The sequence below is a fragment of the Astatotilapia calliptera genome, chromosome 16 (genome assembly GCF_964374335.1).
Source record: "Astatotilapia calliptera chromosome 16, fAstCal68.1, whole genome shotgun sequence".
NCBI classification, from domain to species: Eukaryota; Metazoa; Chordata; class Actinopteri; order Cichliformes; family Cichlidae; genus Astatotilapia; species Astatotilapia calliptera.
The window spans coordinates 31,059,082-31,077,495 of NC_137437.1; the positions used below are offsets into that span (position 1 = coordinate 31,059,082).

The window sequence follows — 18,414 nt, forward strand, 5'->3', positions numbered from 1 at the left end:
AAAAATGTGTACAAATGGTTGATTTTTTGTACTGTTTTTATCAATAAATCTCAGCAACAAAGGACCTACACCCATGTGTGTTGATTTCTCCCTAAGATGGCAAACTGAAACACTCCAAGTTGGTGACTTTTGGAGATTTGTTTCCCTGGATGATTGAGAATGCATCAAGATGAAACAAAAGGAAGCTCACCGCTTTTAGCAGCTCCCCCACCCCCTCATCCACACACCCCCACTCCCCTCCCTCCAGAATTCCCAGGTAACAACCCAATTTACATATGAATGACTAGCCAATTTAGCTTCCACTTGCCTGAAGCTAAAGCTTAGCTAAAAGCCTACCAGCCATTTGGCTGCTCTCCGGGTTTTAAAGGTAGAAAGGTAGAAGCCTGGGCCTTCCTAGTGTTAAAGGTACTTTCAGTAACCACTTTCAGCAAAATGTAGCTAAAAATTCAACCACCAGGGGGCATTGTTTACCAGTTTGTTTGCTTTTTAAAAAAATACATTTAGCTGTTGAATTTTCTCTTTTAGCCTTTATTATGTTTCCTTATGAGGTCTTTTAAATACATGTGTGATTAAATATTGTGGGACCTTTGAGGGAGAATTGAGGAAACATCAACATCTAACATCCACATCTTGATCTCTAAAGAGCTGCATTGGGTGTTTCGATTTAAATAACTGCTGTAGGTAGTGGTTTTGTGGCGTAATAAAATCTCTAGAGATCTCTCAGTGTGGGCAGCTGTGCGAAGAAGCTTCCAGGCGAAAGCAGAGCTGATGTTCCGATATGCTTTGAAGGTAAAGGATTTAACCACTGCAGTAAATCTAATTGACCACTAGATGGAGACAAATACACAAGTTCTTTATCTGGGTTTGGATAAAAAATGTAATAAAAAATTTCTCACTGGATCTCTGATACAAAAGCATAATTAACTCAGTAGATGTTGAAGTTTATCTCAGCTTAAAACATCAACATTTTACAGACTTGTGATTAACAGGTATTTATATAATGAGCATGTCCTGATTAATCCTCATTTCTGACTCCAGTCGTGATCATAATTTAACTGGACTGAATGTTTGATTTAACTCATCAGGAACATGTTTTCGGAAGCCAAAAACCAAAGGGAGACGTGGCTGTCTTCTCATTGACTTCTACAGGATCAGAAGTCTTACAGCGTCTGACGAGTCGCTGCCCCCTGCAGGCCATTAGAGAAAATGTAGCTGGCTTCTCTTTCATGTCTGAGTTTTAAATTCATTTCCAAGGTGTAATAAAAAGTTGGCTTCATTCTCCTCTGTCCTTTTTGATGTGGTCATCCATGCTGTGAAGATCCTCACACTCCCTGCTTAGAACTCCTCTGTACACCTCGAATCGATGGTTCAGATCTTTCTGAGTGTGGATTTTGAACTTTGACCCTAACGCCCCGTCAGCTGAAGTGACTCCGTAGAAAACCCTACCGATCCGAGAGTGAACGAGGGCCATGGCACACATCACACAAGGTTCCCTCGTCACGTAAAGGTCGTACCCGGTGCAAATGTACGGCTGAGTGCCGTTCTCTATCTGGGCCTCCGTTTGAACTGAGCTCGCTGAAGTAAACCTGCAGGCGGGGTAACTGTCAAAACCATAAAACCCACCGCCCTGACTCCGAGCTACAAGGTCGATGACGACCATGACAGCGTGATGAAGAGGGTGCTTGCGTCTGCAGTCGTGGCCGACTGCAATGATCCTCTCCGTCTTTGGGTCGACCACCACAGCCCCGATGGCCTCCATCCCCGCCACGCCTCCTTCTCTGGCTGCAGTCACAGCGGACGCCATGTAGGCGTGTATCCTTTCCTTCTGATGGTGGCTGAAGAGCTCTCCTCTCAGGGCGACTGTCACCTGCTTGTCCTCGTGAAAGGACGTGGGCCAGTGTTGGCTCGCTAACTCAAACTGGGGTCGGGTCAAAGGGGCACGAGCGGGAACCTTAACCACAAAAGGCTCGCCCAACCCGTTGCAATTTATTCCACCTGAGGGCAGCAGAGAGTCAATGCTAACCACCTGCATTTTTGGCACATCACTGACGAGGCACACGAGGACTTCCAGGGGGTGGGGTCTCTCGCTGCACGGCCGCACCCTCTTGACGTGCTGAAGGCCGCTCAGCGGACAGAGGCTGTTCAATTCCCTGACGAGCCGAGACGTCTCCTTCTTGTCGAGGATGGGCGCAGCGTACACCTCCACCAGCTCGACATCCTGCGACTGCTCATCTGACAGGACTGGAAGGGCGACCCAGGAGTCGACATCACACGGCGAGCCTTTCCAGCGCTTCATCGGCGGCTCTGATCTCCCGGTATCGTCCTGTCAGCACATGACAAAACCTTCAGTTACTCATCAAACCTGGCTTCCAGCAGGGACGGCTCTCCCAGAAATCATGTTTGCAGGGTTTCCCTCCAACCTTCAATGTTTTAACCTTCTCAGTGTGGTGGGAGTGAAGATGGAGATATTGACATTTTTTCCCATAAATCAAGCCATGTTTATTAAAAAAAAACTGCAAATCTTTATTTAATAAATAATTAAAATGAAGATTATTAGTATTGATTCAAAACCATCCTCCCAAGTTGAGCTTATGACAAATATAAATAACAGGGGAGTTGCACTTTAAAGTAAATATGTAAACACTGCCCCCTGGTGGACAACCTACATATGACATCATCTCCATTATGTAGTTTCTAACTAGGAAACACACCTGTATACACGAGACAAATTAACAGGTACCGTGAGGGGTTTTGTATTTCTCTTATCTCTCGTTGATCAACAATAAAACATGAAAACTCAAACTGACGTTCATTCACATTTCTTCATTTAAGCAAAACTGTGTTTTTATGGATTCAAACCACCTCGAGTATCTCTGGGTCCACGTTACTCTGATCTCCAAAATGTTTCACTCATTCTGTTTAACTCCCTTTATGTGGTGGCGTAATAGCCAAAACTTGAAGTCATGCTTTTCTGATCAAGTGTTTCACACTGTTGTGGAGGAACTTTGACCCACCCTTTCTTTACAGCGTTGGCTTCAGTTCTCTGGTGTTTGCAGACATTCATTTATGCACAGACCTCTAACACTGCTCAGATGCAGCTTTGCTAACTTAAGCCGTGCTGCCATGTTCTTTTTAGAGAGAAAAGGCTTTCTCCAGGTAACCCTTCCAAACAAAGCATATTTCTTCAGCCTTGAACTTTAACCTTTAGCTGCCTGAAGCCGGTTGGGTCCGACATGGAGCTCTTGGATTTTTTTTCTCTAAGTATTTCTCAGTCTGACCTTGGAGTGAATGTGTTGGGGTATCTACTCCTGGGAAGATTGTTGGATTGTGTTAACACACCTGAATGCTCCAGACGATAGTTATTCCGAATTCGTGTGGAAGCGATGAGGACATACTGAGTTTTCACAGCACTGTTTCTTCACTTTTGTTCAGTTTATGTTAAATAATGAGACGGTGTAATGTGTCATGTTTTGTTGCTCATCTATTTAAATCATTTTAAGACCTGCTGATACGTAAAACCACAGGAATGGCCGTGCTTGTTTAATCGCTCTGTCCACTACTTCTAATGGAAGTTTTGCATGACCTGTGTGACTTTAAAGTTCAGCTCTTTGAGTATCCGGCCTCTGCTGGACTTTTAAACTGTGTCTCACGCCCATGCTGGCAGCACATGGTGGTGCATCACTTTACTAAGACAGACTAACAGACTGGTGGATGTGTTTGTAAGCAAACCCACGGCGCACACACCGCTTATGGTCGTATTTATTTTCATCTGTCACATAAACAAACATCTGATGAACTCCAAATAAATTATTCCAGGTGTGAAAGTGCATCAGATTACTTGATTAAAACATAAAACTTAAAGACTCAGTGGTGATCAGTTCTGGTCGTTTTACACACAGATGCTAAAATCCTTTTAATATTCACTCGGTGAATCCATCTGAACTAAAACTCCATCACTGTGCTGTAGTGTCAGCTCTATCGCTCTTCATCGCTTTCCCAGCATCAGCTTCGTCTTGATGACCTTGGGCACGTGCCGTATGGTCAGAGACACCCTGGTGCCTCGGTTCAGCTCCTCACCCAGTTGCGCCCCGGCGGCAGACAGGTTCACCACCTTCTCGGTCAGCGTGTCCTGCTCGCGCCCCTGGATACCGTGAAGGAGGCGCTGGTACATTTCATCCTGCAGGATGAGAAGGCTTCGTGGCCTTACCAGAAGCGAGAACAGGAAGCGGCTCTCCGCTGTCTGCGGTGCGGCGCCCTCAGTGCTGCTGAGCGGCATATAGAAGTCCAGCAGGGTGTGAGAGCCCAGGCTGATGGTGGTGACGGTGGGGTGGTACAGCGGCCCATCCTCGTGGGGCATGATCCCCTCTCCTGGTTTATACTCATTCACCAGCACGTGATTGGCCGTTTTCCCACTGAACGTGCCCAGAGACGAAATCTTCTCACAGTACGTCTGGAGCCAATCGGGAAGCCGCTCTCCCAGCATGCCTTTTGGGTGTGGTAACCCTCCCCAGTTCTGGAGCCTCCGGCCCGACAACTGAGTCCACTTAGTCTTTGGAGACCTGTAGACCTGCTGGAGGAGGTACGACTCCTCGTCCTCAGATATGAAATCTGGAACACAATACGCTGTGGGCGGAGCTTCGCTTACGACAAACTGCTTCAACTCCTCCAAAATACATGCTGGGCGCTCCATGCCTCCTTAAGAAAGTTAACATGAAACTCATTAAAACCCAGAAAAAAAAAATAAAAATAATAAAGCAGTCTTTCTGTGGTTCACTAATATTTATATTAAATTAGTTGTTTTTTTTAAAAAGTTTAAGTTTATTAAAATGAATTAAATACATTTTTTATTTTAAAAAGGTACATTTTCAGTTATTTTTATACTAAATTAATGAGAAGTAATGAATACTCTGCTGCATTCCCATGTTTTTTCTCTAAAATTACAATTGAGATTTATTTTCCCCTTCCCCTTAGACTTAAACTTACTTTAAAATTCAGATTTTTATTCATAAAATGAATGAAATTAAAGTTGTAAACTTGTGAATTTTAATCTCTGAATTTCTGTCCATAGAGTTAGAAAAGCCTTTTTTTTTTTTTTTTTTTTTAAATCCGATGAATTTCCTCTCTGTGTCCACAGCCCATCATACACGGAGCTTCGCTCAGACTGAATGATCATTAAAACCTTTCACTCACTCAACAGCAGGCTTTTGTTTGTTCTGCAGTTAAAAACAGAAAAATTCGAGAAAAACAAGGAAAAGAAACACGACGCTGCCTTTAAAGTCGCGGGTCACGCGAGCTCCAGTGTCGTAAAAACTTTTTTCTCGACATCCAAATCCGATGATTTTTGGTCAGCAAAAACCAACAACACCAAGCTTTAAAGTTAGTGTGCGTGTGTGTGTAATTGCTCGTTAAATTAAGTGCTAAAACGGCGCTGTGTGAGTTTATGACTCCGTGAAAGAAAGATAGATAAATAATAGTTTTATTTAAGTCAAATAAATTCTTATGAATATTGTGCCTTTGTAAAAGAATTCCTACCTTTCACATTAATATCGGTTACATTTTTATTTCTTGAATTATTTACCGCAAAACAGAAATCCGACATTCTGTGTGGCCCCAAAGGCAACGCAAAGGCAAGTTTACTGTACGGAAACGGGCGATTTTGAAAAGAATTCCGGGTTTAGAGGCTACTCGATACCTGCAGGAACTCTAAAAACGGCACACTGCGACGGAGAGCATGCAGAAGAACCTGATTTACCTGGTTAGACATAAATAATCTGATGAAAATTCCGTTTCTTCAGGTAAAATCCCAACAGCCCGACGCCATCCGCAATAACGCGTTTGTGCACCGAAATAAAATGTCCGGAAGAGAAAGAAGCGTCGACTTTTTGGACCTGTGCCTTATTTTTTCGAAATACGTTTTCTATTATTGAGTTTATAGAAATGTTTTAAGTAGTATTAATGCCAAATTTGTTGATTCGCCTTTTTGTTGTCAGTTTTGTGTTTTTAATCACAGAGTTTGGGGTAGTCGGAATTATTTACATGTAGCACAGCGAGACGAAGCAGGACAGAAACTTGGGTTAACCCACGTTTTCTGGACAGATACAGTTGTTTATCATGCTTCCTGAACTCTAAGAACTTATTCATGGCTTACCATTATGTTAGTTTAATGTCTGGAGGAACTGCTGTGAAGTCACCCTGAGGTATTACCTGCCTGTCCTCACAGGTGTGACTAGTTCGGGAAGATGTTTCGCAGTAAAGTGAAGGCTCTGAGGCTGCTGCAGCTCGGATACACACTCCGTCACACTGCTTCCTGCTCTAGGTTGGTTCTGGGCATCGAGACCAGCTGTGATGACACGGGAGCGGCTGTGCTGGATGAGACTGGCGCCATACTGGGAGAGTCTCTGCATTCACAGAAGGAGGTGCATCTCAGGTAGGTGTCAGAGGTCAAGGTCACTGCTTGTTAGGGGCTGTAAAAAACTGGCAGCGATCGTCATAGATAAACAGAGTAACCTGACATGCTCTCAAACCTGCAGGACTGGAGGCATCATCCCTACCGTGGCCCAGCAGCTCCACAGGGAGAACATTGAGCGTGTGGTCCAGGAGGCTTTGGAGAGGAGTGGCGTGGCCCCAAGCCAGTTGGCCGCCATCGCCACCACAGTGAAGCCCGGGCTGGCCCTGAGCTTGGGTGTCGGACTTGAGTTCACTCGGCAGTTGGTGAGGCGGCATGACAAGCCATTCATCCCCATCCACCACATGGAGGCCCACGCCCTGACTGTGAGGATGCTCCAGCCCGTCAGCTTCCCCTTCCTGGTGCTGCTCGTGTCCGGAGGCCACTCACTCCTCGCTGTGGCCCGGGGAGTTGATGACTTCCTGCTTTTGGGTCACGCTCTGGATGAAGCTCCCGGAGATACTCTAGATAAAGTGAGACCGTAATGACATACAAAACTAATTTACATGTTTAGGATAGACTAGAATCCCGTTATTTGTAAGTCCCCTCTGTAAGGGCCTGTGGTCACTTTGTTAAGAAGTCCCAAATTTGAGACTAAAAACAGCGTTCATACACGACCCCTGATGTTCGAGGTGTGTCAGTGCAGCGCAGAGGGTGGTATTGACCTGTTAGTCCAGGGTGGCAGGAAGTGAAGATGTGACCTTTACAAGCATTTCATCAGAGCGGGGCTGAGAGCTACAGGTCTGAGGTCATTAACCCGGCCTTTGTAAAGTTATCAAGGTGTCGTCCACATGATGAATTAGTTTTGTGACATTGCCACACACACCTGTGGGGACCAGTTGGCATGGTGACTGCAGACTGAGAAATGTTAGAGACCCTGCTGTCTGACAGACTCAGATACAGGGAGACAGATTAGGATTTGGGATCCTGGAGAAGGAAGTCCACAAAATCAAAAGCACAAGAAGTTGAGAAAATCTTTCACTTCCAAAACACAAAATCCTGATTTTTCATGTCCGTAGTGTGTTTTACATAAAAGTGATCCAGGATAGGGACCACTGGGGAGGCTGGGCTCAGGAAGGATCAATGAGAGAACCTTGAGTCCTTTCACAATAAGAGCAATACTGAAAATCAGACGAAAAATTTTTTTCAGTCTTCATATATAACCATTGGGGTTATCTTTATCTCCCCAATGGTTATTCATATTCCATTAAATGATAGCTTTTTGTAATTTTACACATTTACTTCTTACAATTTAAGCTCAAAGAGACGTGCTGACAGATTTCTCAAGATATTTCATTGATTAAACGTGTAGTTACATTTCTGTATACTTCAGCAAGAGGTGTTTCACTGGTCTAGCCCACATGAGATCAAAGCAAGAGAGTTGCTGGAAGTTTGAGAAACATCAACAGCCTCAGTTCTTTATGCAGATGAAACTTTTTGTGACCTACAGGTGGCGAGACGTTTGTCCCTCGTCAAACACCCGCAGTGCTCCTCGCTGAGCGGAGGCCAGGCCATAGAGCTGCTCGCTCGGGACGGCGATAGGACGAAGTTCTCTTTCAGGACACCAATGGGACAAACGCACGACTGCTGCTTTTCCTTTGCTGGACTCAGAAATCAGATTACGATGATGATAATGAAAAAAGAAGCAGAGGAAGGTACGAGCCCCGTTTCCCCCATAACGCCTGCAGCAGCGATTCACCTCTGACTTTTAGGCTCTCCTCCCCTCCCTCTGTAGGTGTGGAAGAGGGGACACTGCTGAAATGTGTGAATGATATTGCAGCTGCCGCTCAGCACACCGTCGCCGCCCACCTGGCGAAGCGCACACACCGCGCCATCCTGTTCTGCAAGGCAAACGGCCTGCTGCCGCCGAGCAGCCCCACCTTGGTGAGTTTGCTGGGATATCCCCACCCACCTGCAGCCAGTCAGAAGAAAATTGTCTCAAAGAAGGATTATTTTGAACTGTGAATCATGCAAAGCTGAAATCTTTAGAATGGTTTTAAAGCTTCCTGAGCTTAAAGTGCTTTAACCTTAACTTTTCTTTCTATAGTCACATTCACCTTTCAGTCACAGGATCATTACTTATTATACCTTACCTTATTTTGTCTCATGTTCACTGGTGGATGTTCATATTAAACAAGATCTAAATTTCTGGTAATGAGGTCGGTTTCTGTACAAACGATCCTCGGGAGCCAAAGATTTCTTCCATAGATTTAATAAACATGTCTCTGTTTGTGCTGCTTTCTTATAATGTGTTCACAGTGAAAATAATATAAAGTAAAACTAGTCCTTTACTTTACATTGATTTACGTTTAGGTGCTTTCTGGGGGAGTTGCGAGCAACCAGTACATCCGAAAAGCTCTGACGATTGTCACGGAGATGACCGGTCTGCATCTGATCTGCCCTCCTGCAAAGTTCTGCACTGACAACGGAGTGATGATTGCATGGTGCATTTACTGTCCTGTCAGCCAATCGGATTAAATTTTCTTAGATTAGGATGAGAAAAACATTTTCCTTAATTTTTCATTTTTAAAACTAGGAACGGCGTGGAGCGGCTGAGAGAAGGAAAAGGGATCCTGGCTCCAGATGTTGACGTTTGCTACGAGCCAAGGTCAGTTTATTTATTCACGAGGTTTATTTTATTGTTCTTTTAAGTTTTCTTTCTAAAGTGTGTGTCGTCGTCCCCCCGGTTAAATCGACACTGGCTCATTGATGCTGTGTTGCAGGGCCCCGCTGGGCGTTGACATCACAGCGGAGGTGAAGGCCGCCGCGATCAGGCTGCCACCCTTAAAGATGAAGATCCCTAGCTGATGTCATTGTCATTGCGATTTCCCAAAGCAGTGTATAACAGTACTGTATCTAAAAAGGACATTATACAGATATTTATTAATAAATATTTTTTCTGAAACCGGTTTTGTTGAAAAAAAAGTATTTCTTTTATTTATTAAATTTTTTTACTTTTAAATGTTTTCATATTTATTTATAAACGTTTCAGTAGCTAGATGGATATTTTTTGTCCTATTGATTTATTAGTGAGTTGGTTTTTTATTTAGGATTTTGGCACTCTCAGTCCTCCATACTAAGGAGGCTGAATACAGATTTTCCTCCTCTTCGTTCATCTGTTCCCTCTGCATACACACAAACACAGATCTGACCACACCAAGACAAAAACACAATTTTATTATCAGTTATGTTCACTTGTGTCACAGTTCATTCTTTTACACACAGATGTTTACAGACGTGGTTTCTGAGAGAAACACTGCTGATCCGGGGAGCTGTGAGGCCCGGAGGCAGCCGGGATCCTCTGAGCTGTTTGTTCTTGTGTTCATCTTAAAAGACTTTATCACATGGCTGATTGCAGGACGTTGTGCAATCCTTCGGTTTTGGCTGAAAGTTGAATCAAAGTTCAGAAAACTTGAAGGAAAAAAACCTTTAAATGGCAAAATATATAGTGGTGTTTGCACATTTTCACAGGTGCTGCACATATTCTTACTTTCAGACTGAACTCGAGCTCGCTCAGCTTTACTTGTTGTCTGCTTCCTAAAGGAAAAATCTGCCCTAAAACAACATTTGGAGCTTAGCCTATCCTACAAAGCAAGTAACTTTAGGTTAAAGTTGGAGGTTTTCAGCAGTTCACTTCTACCATGAGTGCGCTGCCATGGTAACCTATGCTGCAGATATGAAATCACCACCTTCTGACCAATCAGTTCTCCTGGAAATCCGTCACCATTCCTAGAAGACCTCGGAGTGCAAACAGCAAGAGAGTCTCAAGTTTTTGTCTTTATCTGATGACCGTAAGTAAAAAATGGAAATTCTTGGAAGCAAATTTATTACTCGCCTTTCTGCCTGTTTGCTACAAACAATTCAGTCAACTTTATTGTTCTGAAAGCTTTAAGATAGTATGACAGGGCGGCTAAGCCATGCACACCTTAAAGGCTTGACCTTTTTGCCAGTTTGAATTTTTTTTCTATTTATTCTTTACTTGCTCTTAGAACATTAAACAGTGCAGGCTGCAAATGAAAGAATAAGGCTGAGACTGTGGTACGTGCATCCAAACAACTTAAAGGAATAACTAAATAATCTTCTGTCTTAATAGAACAGCTCTGAGTTTTCAGAATTTTACTACCATACGGCTCTTTTCTTCTCACACACTGCTGCTGTCATGTTTCCATCGGCATTTGCTGCCAGTACACCTGTGCATGTTCGCGAGTGGTCAAATCCTGGCTCTTTCATGTGAGCATACTCATACCTAGACTGATAAACCCCAGGATGACTTATCGAGACGATAGCCACCTAGCCTGATTAGGTTAAGTGAAGCTACATAAGGAAAAGATTGCTTCGTAGAAAAAGGCCCCAGAATTTTAATCCCATTTAGTGTTTCCATGTCACTACTGATTATTTGGGGGGCCTCTTTTACCCATTTTCCACCGGAAGCAGCCCTCAGATGTTTCCTCCTCAGCCCAAATTTCTGTTAGAAACCACAGACTGTATAGAAAATGGTCTGCAAGTGCCTTAAACCTGAATTTGTTTCAGCAGTCACCAGAGGGCGCTACCTGTGGTTTCACAAAGACAGGTCCTGTGAAATCATGGGCATGCTTCAGCTTTAACTTGTTTCTGGTGAAGAGCAGCCATTAGCCTTTTATAAATTTCAAAGACTATATTGGCAAATATGCAAAGAGCTCCAGGCTGATCACACTTGTGTGGGGTTGTGCTGGTCCACCTGGTTTTTCAAGGACTGACCATTGATTATGGATCAGATTAAGATTTATGGGGTTTCCAAACTCTTGAGTCAACATTTTAAGCTGTAAAATGCACAGACTATCACCAAACTGAAGCTGATATTTCAGGATACTTTTACTGTGGTCAGTCCTTAAAAAAAGCAGATGGACCAGCAATAGCAACGGCTGATTTCAGAGTAGCTAAGTCCATCTTTTACACGGTCTAGAAACACTGGAATGAAGGGTACTCACACCAGTGACGATGTGGGCTGGTTCTCAAAGGCAGAAATGGCTTCACGTCAGTGGGAAACAGGTAACAAGTCACTGGCCCATTATTTCCACCGCAAACATTTTCCAAATCATTACAACGACAAAATGGGTCAAAATAACCGCTAAAGAGGAAGAAACCCCCTCACATGCTCGCTTCTGCAGGCCTGAATTTACATGTTCAAAAGGCTTTGCGGGAAAAACAGGAAACTTCCAGATGAAGAAGAAGTGGTGAGTCTGTTTGACGGAAAGTGACTGAAAAAGTGTACACATCTAACAGTGGAAGTGTGTGTGTGTGTGTGTGTATTCCCTTTAGTTTCCTCTCTAAATAACACACAAACTAAAAAAAAAACAAACAGTGCTAGAGCTCATCATGCTGATAAATGTTATACTCCTTCGCACTGATCACGCCATCTCTGTCGCCGTCGTTCTTGTAGAAGATATCGTCTATAAGCTTCTCGTAGAAAGGGTCGTCGCGCGGCTTCCCCCCTTTTTCATACTCCAGCTTCAAATATTCTTTCACCTGGAAACAGAGAAACACCTTAGAGTAAACTGTGAATTTTAATAACGCCGCCCTCACGCTGTGCCTGACAGGAAACGTATCACATATATATATATGTTATAGAAACCTCAGCAGCTGGTTCTCCTGTTTTCTTTCAGTATTACCCATCCAGACAACATGCGTGCTAGAAGCTTCTTGGTACTGCAGTTAATAATTTAAAGATAAAATAGAGATAATGAGCATAATATGCAACCTTTATTCTTTATGAGGCGACTATATGTGAAGGAGTGGAAATATGCACTATGATAAACATGCAAGGTACATAATCTCAGGTAGGGCTGGTGAAAACAGGTTGATGTGTTACTGCACTGGCAGGATTATTAGTCAGATTATCAAGTTTGGGATAATTTAAATTTAAACCACGAGATCAGCCTCTGCAGAAGTAAAGACGCGGGTTTATTTTAAGAAAACCATCACTTTCTGTTCCAGAATCACATGACAGGAACAAGATTGTGTTTGTGAGTTTGCATGAAACTGGAGACTGCAGGAGATTAGCCGATTCTAACGTAACGGGACATTTCGCCACAGAATCACATATTTTTACGCTAGACAAAGGGTTTTTTGGCTGTTTTTTTTTTTTTTTGGTTGAACCCCAGTTTTTTGCCTTTAATGCCACACGTTTACCCACATACACCAGAGTGGTAGAGTCGTGTGCGAAAAGAGACCAACTAAGCACATTTCATGTAGAGCTGGATCCTGTTTTATTACATAACAATCATGTAGTTTGTTCTCTCAGTTTCATGACTGGTATTACAGAGAAACAAATTTGTAGGAAGGTCTTTTCTATGCATGTTTAAGCTGCACGCACACAGATGGGCCAGGTGCTAATTTGTATCTCCTAATAACCCTGATTTTCAGCATAAAACAAGCCCATTCTGCTCGACTGCTTATCTGATTCTTAAGATATGATGACCCTGTTTCCAGGCTCTTGCCTTATTAATGTGCTGCAGTTTTTTGTCTTTTCACTTTTCTATTCAGTCATTTAGGACTGAAGGTGCATTCAGACCTGGAACTGAAGACTAATGTCCGGCTGAATAAGTGGAATTGGGATCATCTGTCATCGGATTACAGAGGACTTATTTTATGATAGAAAGCATGAGCTGAACCAACTGTGTCCTTGCTTTTATTGTAATTACCAGGTTATAAAATAAAGTTACCTCTGCCTTTGAGAGACTCTTGTCTTTATCGAGGTCCATCCTTCCAAAAGCCTCCATGGTGCGTGGTCCCTTGGACACAGAGAGGACCTCCACCTCAAAGACCACGGTGGCATTAGGAGGCACCGGACCTGTTTAAAACATCAACATTTTAAATGACCGATGATTCATTATCATTGAAGAAGTTTATCAGATTGGTGGCTCAGCTGCTGATTTCAGATTTTTGTGCTGAGTTGAATAAAACAGCAGATACCGACAGAGAAACATTAATCACTGAGTAACATGGTAGTGACTTTAATCAGTGCAAAATATAAAGGCATGGAAGTACGCAGTAGGTTTGGTGCATTGTTTGTACTATCAAGGAGAATAGGTGTGTGTTTAAAAATGTGATTTGAGAGCAAAACTATAGACGCTGCTCTGAAGCTTAAAGAAAAATATGTGTGTTGAAAATGTGAATCTAAAGGTTTACACAAGCCCCAAGAGACCAGAAGATTTTTTTAAACTGATCTTATGTAAAAATTCATGTACGGCTGCTTACGTCTGTTTTTACCTCATTAAATTACACAATGCAGAAAAAGTCTAAAGTGTCAAAACTGCAGTTCCCCTAATGTCCACTTGAAGCTCCAGCAGTGACTCAGTCTCCATACACTTCTATGTTAAAATGTCCAGACTTTACAGCAGAAACAAACACGTTTACATCCTGATACAAAATCTGCTTTGGTCTCCATAGCTAATTCCCCCTATGTCACAGCTCTGCAACACACAACTGCATCTTCAGCATGAGTAACTATGGACATTACAATCTGTTACAAAAGACACGATGTTAATGAAAAATGTGAGCATGATGGGACCAAGTATACTTGTGGAACTCCAGGATGGTAACTTCAGGCACAGGAAGCCCTGCTACTACCATTTACAGCAATATTAACCCAAACCTTATAACCTCTGGCTCCACCCACTAAATTACATTAAGGCTAAGTTTGTATTATGTGAGCCGTCGCCTCTAATAGTAATTATCTGACAAATAATATGGCTTGTGTTGTAGTACAATCTTCCTCTTCAGTGTTTACAAAGTGAAATTATGTTTGTTTGTTTTTCATCAGTCTGTTTAGTAGCTGTTTGGGAAAAATCATAAGTCCATGTCCATGTTTTTGACCCAAACGTTTTATGGTTACATATTATTCTGCAGTATCTTTAGATTTTCTCACCTTATGCTTTAGATTACAAACCATTTCTCTTTTATTGCCTAATAAAGACACAAAGGTACCTTGGAAAATGACTGCCATTGGTTAAAATCAAACAAGATAAAATATGCTTTATACGAGCAAGAGAGTAAAAGAATATTAGATTGACATGCAGTTAATGTACAGAGAATAACAGAGGGTACAGAGAGAAGAATCGGTGAAGCTCTGTTTCAGTGTCTGTGGGTCATTATAAAGCCAACTAGTGCAGGGGGCAACTAAAACATGCACTCTAAGCAGAAGAAACATTTCTTTCACACCCAAAGGGTGAAATGCAACATCCCAGACTGAACACACCACTATCAGAGGACTGTAGTTAGTATTAATCAAAGAATCAACTATTACTCCTCCAAAAGTTCTCCAACACATACAAAGAAGAAACGAAGAGGAGACCTTTAAAGATCTTTGCATGCTTACAGGACATGCCATGTGGAGAAGAGTAGCAAACACTGCGAGGGATGTGATCTCCCTTCAGTTAAAGGGCTGTAAAAGAAGATAAGACAGCATGAAGGCAGACCTGCAACAATCAACTAATATCACACAAAACAGAGTTGAGAAAACACAGCATATGTATGTATGTAATGAATAATAAAAAAGACAGATGCTGCTGTAGCTCATTTTTGAAGCAAACACTAAGATTTTCTACTGATTTACTTAAACTTAATTTCTTCAACGCTTTCAAATCACTGAAACAAAGTCAACTTGCAGAAACTCAAAGCTCATGGAAAACATTTTTATTTACATCTCAGGACTTTTTAGTTATTTGTTTAAAGAGGTGTCCACATTTTTACACAAGTTGTACTTCTCAACCTCTGAAACAGTCATATAAAGGCCTCTATGGGTCTTCACAGTCACTGCTTAATGGATTATTGGACCCAACAGAAGCACACAGACAGAAAATAAAACAGGACCGAGAACTGAGCCCTGGGGAACACCACAACAGGAAATGATAGAAGCAACTTAAAACTCAGACTGCTGATAACCTTTTAAGGCCTTACCTTGAGTATAACTGAGTTTTCATGATAAAAACCTTAAAATCACATCCCCAACCTTGTGGGGAAATACATAATCAGCACACCTACCACCACCTAGATGTTTTTACCTTTGCCCTTTTCTCCAAATGCCAGGGTTGATGGGATGGTTAGTTTTCGCTTCTCTCCAGGACACATGCCCATCATCCCATCATCCAGTCCCTTAATGACTTGTCCCACACCCAAAACGAACCACTGAGGCTGTCCATCTTTGTCTGTACGACTGAAACAGAAATAAAAGCAGAGACAAAGAACATCAACAATCTTTGAATAAGTTTGACTAAACGTGCACTTTAATTTTGGTTGCTTTAAACTTGAAATGAGGAATGTTTCCAATCCCTTTACACTTTAACATACTTAAAGCTTAAATAGAGCTTCAGCATTTTAAACACACATTAAAGAGGACTTTAGGATTAAGTATGCATTCATTACTCACTCCAAATTAACATCGGACTAACACATAACTCTGTTTTCAAAGCACTGACCTGCAGTAAAACTGGGAACCATCTTTGGCGAGGAACCCATCGTAGTGAGCATTGATCAGATCTCCTCTCTTGCTCCTTTGGCTGCACTCCTCTGGTTTAAATAAAACTTCAGTCTCCACTTCTCCGTCCAGCTCCTCTTCAGCGGCCGAAACTGGCCGCAGACTCAGCCCTGCGGACACAAACAGGCACACTGTGCAGCTCAGTAACCTCCACATCATGCCGCTTTGCATTCGTGGCAACTTCTGAAGGTGACGTTTGAACACTGAGGAGGACGTATGAGACGTTGGCCGGAATACCCTGAGTTCTGACTGCCAGGGGATCAACCTGGGTTGGAGAAACTGCGCATGCTTTTCCTGACAGACTATACCGAGGGCAGAAATGCTGCTCTCAAAAGGTACTGGAGCTGCAGAATTATTACGTAAATAAAAACAAACAAATAAATAATGTGATGTTAATTCTGCATCCGAAATCTTACATTAAAGCTGTATATTGCTGTATAAAACTACAGAATACGTGCTCATTGCAAAAGTGAGTGTTAGACACTTGATTCCCTGAATTTGCACATTTTGCTTAGTTTGCGCCTTTTTCCCGAATCCACTGAAATTTTGCCTGAAGAAAAGCAATGGCTCCACAGGCTCAATATGTATGATAATAATAATTATTTTATATAATAATTAAAATACTCAAAATCACAATCATTAATTAAAATCTAATTATATAAGTATAATTTTAGTCATAATTGCTAATATGTAATAATCATTATTATTTTGTTATTGTTATTAATATTATTATATTATTATTGCGTACAGCACAATAATAATAAACTGAAATGCACACATCATCATTATTATTATTTTTATTATTATTATTAGTAGTAGTAGTATATGCTTTTTTTTACACTGTGCCACAGTGTATCATCTTCTCTTTCAAATCAGCCCTCTGCATCTCCTCCTTCACAACATCCATGAATCTTCTCTTTGAGCTTCCTCTTTTCCTGCCTGGAGTCTCCACATTCTTCCTCCATGCTTCAAACTGCTCAGCCTGATCTGTACCTCTGATGTACTCATTTCTAATCCTGTCCAACCCGCTCAGTCACAGCGAAAACTTTAACATCACTGTCCTCATACTTGTCGTGCTCCACGCTCACATACTTCTTTGCCTCACGTCTGTAGAGGTCTTTTTTCTGCATGAAGTCATACTGCTGCTTGCAGATACTCAACCTTCTTATTAACATAGCTTGAATAACTATTTCCCATAACTTCATGGGAAATACTTGATCCTCTTCTAAGCTGCCCTCATGTCATCAACTTTATCCATCTGTAAGTCAACTTCCCTCTCTCCTGGACACCTTCAAACCTCCACAGATATGTCATCTGGACCAGCTACCTTTCCACTCTTCATCCTCTGCTAAGCTGCCCTCACATCCTCCTCACTAATCTTCTGCACTTCCTGATTCACAAACTGTCTTCCTCTCTCATTTTCTTCATTCACCATCTCCTCAAAGTACTCCTTCCATCATCTCAGCACACTCTCGTCACTCATTAGTAGATTTCTGTTAGGATTAATTACCCTAACCTGCTGCACGTCCTCTCCAGCTTCATATGCCCTGCCAATCACTACAAATCCTTTTCTCGCTCCTTAGCGTCTAGCCTGACATACAACTCATTATACGCCTTTTCCTTCGAATTCTCTCTTGTACTTTTTCATTCAACCACCAAGTCTCCTTTAATGATAATAACAACTACAAAACCACCATCACCAACAATAATAATAATAATGATAATGATACGGAATAATAAGGAATGAATGAATCTAATAACATTCTAATAAACCCGGTAAAAGCAGCGTAATTAAGCCACCTTTTCTCTGTAAACATGTTGTAAAAACATAGTCATATATTGATAGGTCATATATCCGATGGTGCAGTTTTAAAAAAAAAACACAGAAGAAGAATTGATAGGGTACGTCATAATTACTTAACTGTATTTCCACCAATAAAAAGCTATGGGGCGTGGCTGTTCCGCTCTATATACTTGTGGAAGCCGGTGTCTGTGAGTCATCGCCGCTCGGACAGACAACTTGCTTCGAATCGCTATTCAGAAGCCTCGCAGATTCTCTCGGATTTATTAGGAATCACGAATTTCTCTCTCATTGCCCGACAGGATTGAGATGTTACATTTTAGGTCCTCGACAGTGCTGAAGGAGTTGTTTGAAGCCACCCTCAAGCGTCCCTTTCCCGTCTACCGAGAGAAGACCTGGTTGCCGACAGGCTCCCGCTGCTTCTGCTGCCTCGGCGCCACCTCCGTTGATGCCAGAGCCACATCTGCTCCTCTGAAGCTCCTCAATGCCGCCGCGCACCGCCCGGCTCTCCGCACCGCGCCCCGCGCCGCCTCTCTCCGCTCCTACTGCGTGAAAACCGAAGCCGAGGAGGTAGAGGAGCAGCTGAAGAAGGATGGAGCCGGCGGCGAAGCGGACAGCGACAAGTAGGTTTCAGTAAAATACTTCTAGAAGATC

General features: G+C 42.4%; 5 protein-coding genes across 11 annotated transcripts in view; 2 read left to right on the forward strand and 3 right to left on the reverse strand.

Moving 5' to 3' along the window:
• Positions 1 to 512: 512 nt before the first annotated feature.
• adat3 (adenosine deaminase tRNA specific 3) lies at positions 513 to 6,345 on the reverse strand. Of its 3 annotated transcripts, none has more exons than XM_026144476.2 (2): positions 6,205 to 6,345; positions 513 to 2,323 (listed from the first exon to the last, which is right to left on the reverse strand). In XM_026144476.2, the coding sequence occupies exon 2, from the start codon at positions 2,294 to 2,296 to the stop codon at positions 1,274 to 1,276; it is 1,023 nt and encodes a 340-aa protein (XP_026000261.2). In that variant the 5' UTR covers positions 2,297 to 2,323; positions 6,205 to 6,345; the 3' UTR covers positions 513 to 1,273. The 3 variants fall into 3 exon arrangements, with proteins under 3 accessions (XP_026000261.2, XP_026000260.2, XP_026000259.2); XM_026144475.2 differs by having other exon boundaries at positions 6,149 to 6,272; XM_026144474.2 differs by lacking the exon at positions 6,205 to 6,345 and adding an exon at positions 5,753 to 5,858.
• alkbh6 (alkB homolog 6, nucleotide demethylase) lies at positions 3,713 to 5,712 on the reverse strand. Its single transcript, XM_026144480.2, has 2 exons — positions 5,693 to 5,712; positions 3,713 to 4,695 (listed from the first exon to the last, which is right to left on the reverse strand). The coding sequence occupies exon 2, from the start codon at positions 4,688 to 4,690 to the stop codon at positions 3,986 to 3,988; it is 705 nt and encodes a 234-aa protein (XP_026000265.2). The 5' UTR covers positions 4,691 to 4,695; positions 5,693 to 5,712; the 3' UTR covers positions 3,713 to 3,985.
• osgepl1 (O-sialoglycoprotein endopeptidase-like 1) lies at positions 6,240 to 9,354 on the forward strand. The gene is made up of 7 exons (XM_026144473.2): positions 6,240 to 6,427; positions 6,531 to 6,918; positions 7,896 to 8,100; positions 8,181 to 8,329; positions 8,759 to 8,889; positions 8,982 to 9,053; positions 9,169 to 9,354. The coding sequence occupies exons 1-7, from the start codon at positions 6,240 to 6,242 to the stop codon at positions 9,251 to 9,253; spliced, it is 1,218 nt and encodes a 405-aa protein (XP_026000258.2). The 3' UTR covers positions 9,254 to 9,354.
• A 2,005-nt stretch (positions 9,355 to 11,359) lies between these two features.
• fkbp7 (FKBP prolyl isomerase 7) lies at positions 11,360 to 18,016 on the reverse strand. 2 transcript variants are annotated; one of them, XM_026145985.2, is made up of 5 exons: positions 17,882 to 18,016; positions 15,901 to 16,069; positions 15,487 to 15,638; positions 13,147 to 13,274; positions 11,360 to 11,950 (listed from the first exon to the last, which is right to left on the reverse strand). In XM_026145985.2, exons 1-5 carry the CDS (start codon positions 17,958 to 17,960, stop codon positions 11,789 to 11,791), a joined length of 690 nt encoding a protein of 229 aa, XP_026001770.1. In that variant the 5' UTR covers positions 17,961 to 18,016; the 3' UTR covers positions 11,360 to 11,788. The 2 variants fall into 2 exon arrangements, with proteins under 2 accessions (XP_026001770.1, XP_080146619.1); XM_080290493.1 differs by lacking the exon at positions 17,882 to 18,016 and having other exon boundaries at positions 15,901 to 16,302.
• Positions 18,017 to 18,069: 53 nt separating this feature from the next.
• glsb (glutaminase b) overlaps positions 18,070 to 18,414 on the forward strand; it is a 41,335-nt gene continuing 40,990 nt past the window's right edge. For 3 of the 4 annotated variants that reach the window (XM_026145982.2, XM_080290488.1, XM_026145983.2), the window contains exon 1: positions 18,070 to 18,383. In XM_026145982.2, coding sequence (XP_026001767.1) covers positions 18,070 to 18,383 — 314 coding nt within the window. The remainder of the gene's footprint in view (positions 18,384 to 18,414) is intronic. The other variant, XM_026145984.2, reaches the window with a different exon arrangement.

Bases quoted from the DNA above. Each gene is read 5' to 3' on its own strand.
- osgepl1 (XM_026144473.2), top strand. From the start codon at position 6,240: ATGTTTCGCAGTAAAGTGAAGGCTCTGAGGCTGCTGCAGCTCGGATAC. The intron at 8,101-8,180 runs GTACGAGCCCCG...CTCCCTCTGTAG, and splicing joins GAAAAAAGAAGCAGAGGAAG to GTGTGGAAGAGGGGACACTG. The intron at 8,330-8,758 runs GTGAGTTTGCTG...ATTTACGTTTAG, and splicing joins CGCCGAGCAGCCCCACCTTG to GTGCTTTCTGGGGGAGTTGC.
- fkbp7 (XM_026145985.2), bottom strand. From the start codon at position 17,960: ATGACTCACAGACACCGGCTTCCACAAGTATATAGAGCGGAACAGCCA. The intron at 15,639-15,900 runs GTCAGTGCTTTG...TTTCTGTTTCAG, and splicing joins GGTTCCCAGTTTTACTGCAG to TCGTACAGACAAAGATGGAC. The intron at 13,275-15,486 runs GTAAAAACATCT...TGTTTTAAACAG, and splicing joins ATTTGGAGAAAAGGGCAAAG to GTCCGGTGCCTCCTAATGCC.
- alkbh6 (XM_026144480.2), bottom strand. From the start codon at position 4,690: ATGGAGCGCCCAGCATGTATTTTGGAGGAGTTGAAGCAGTTTGTCGTA.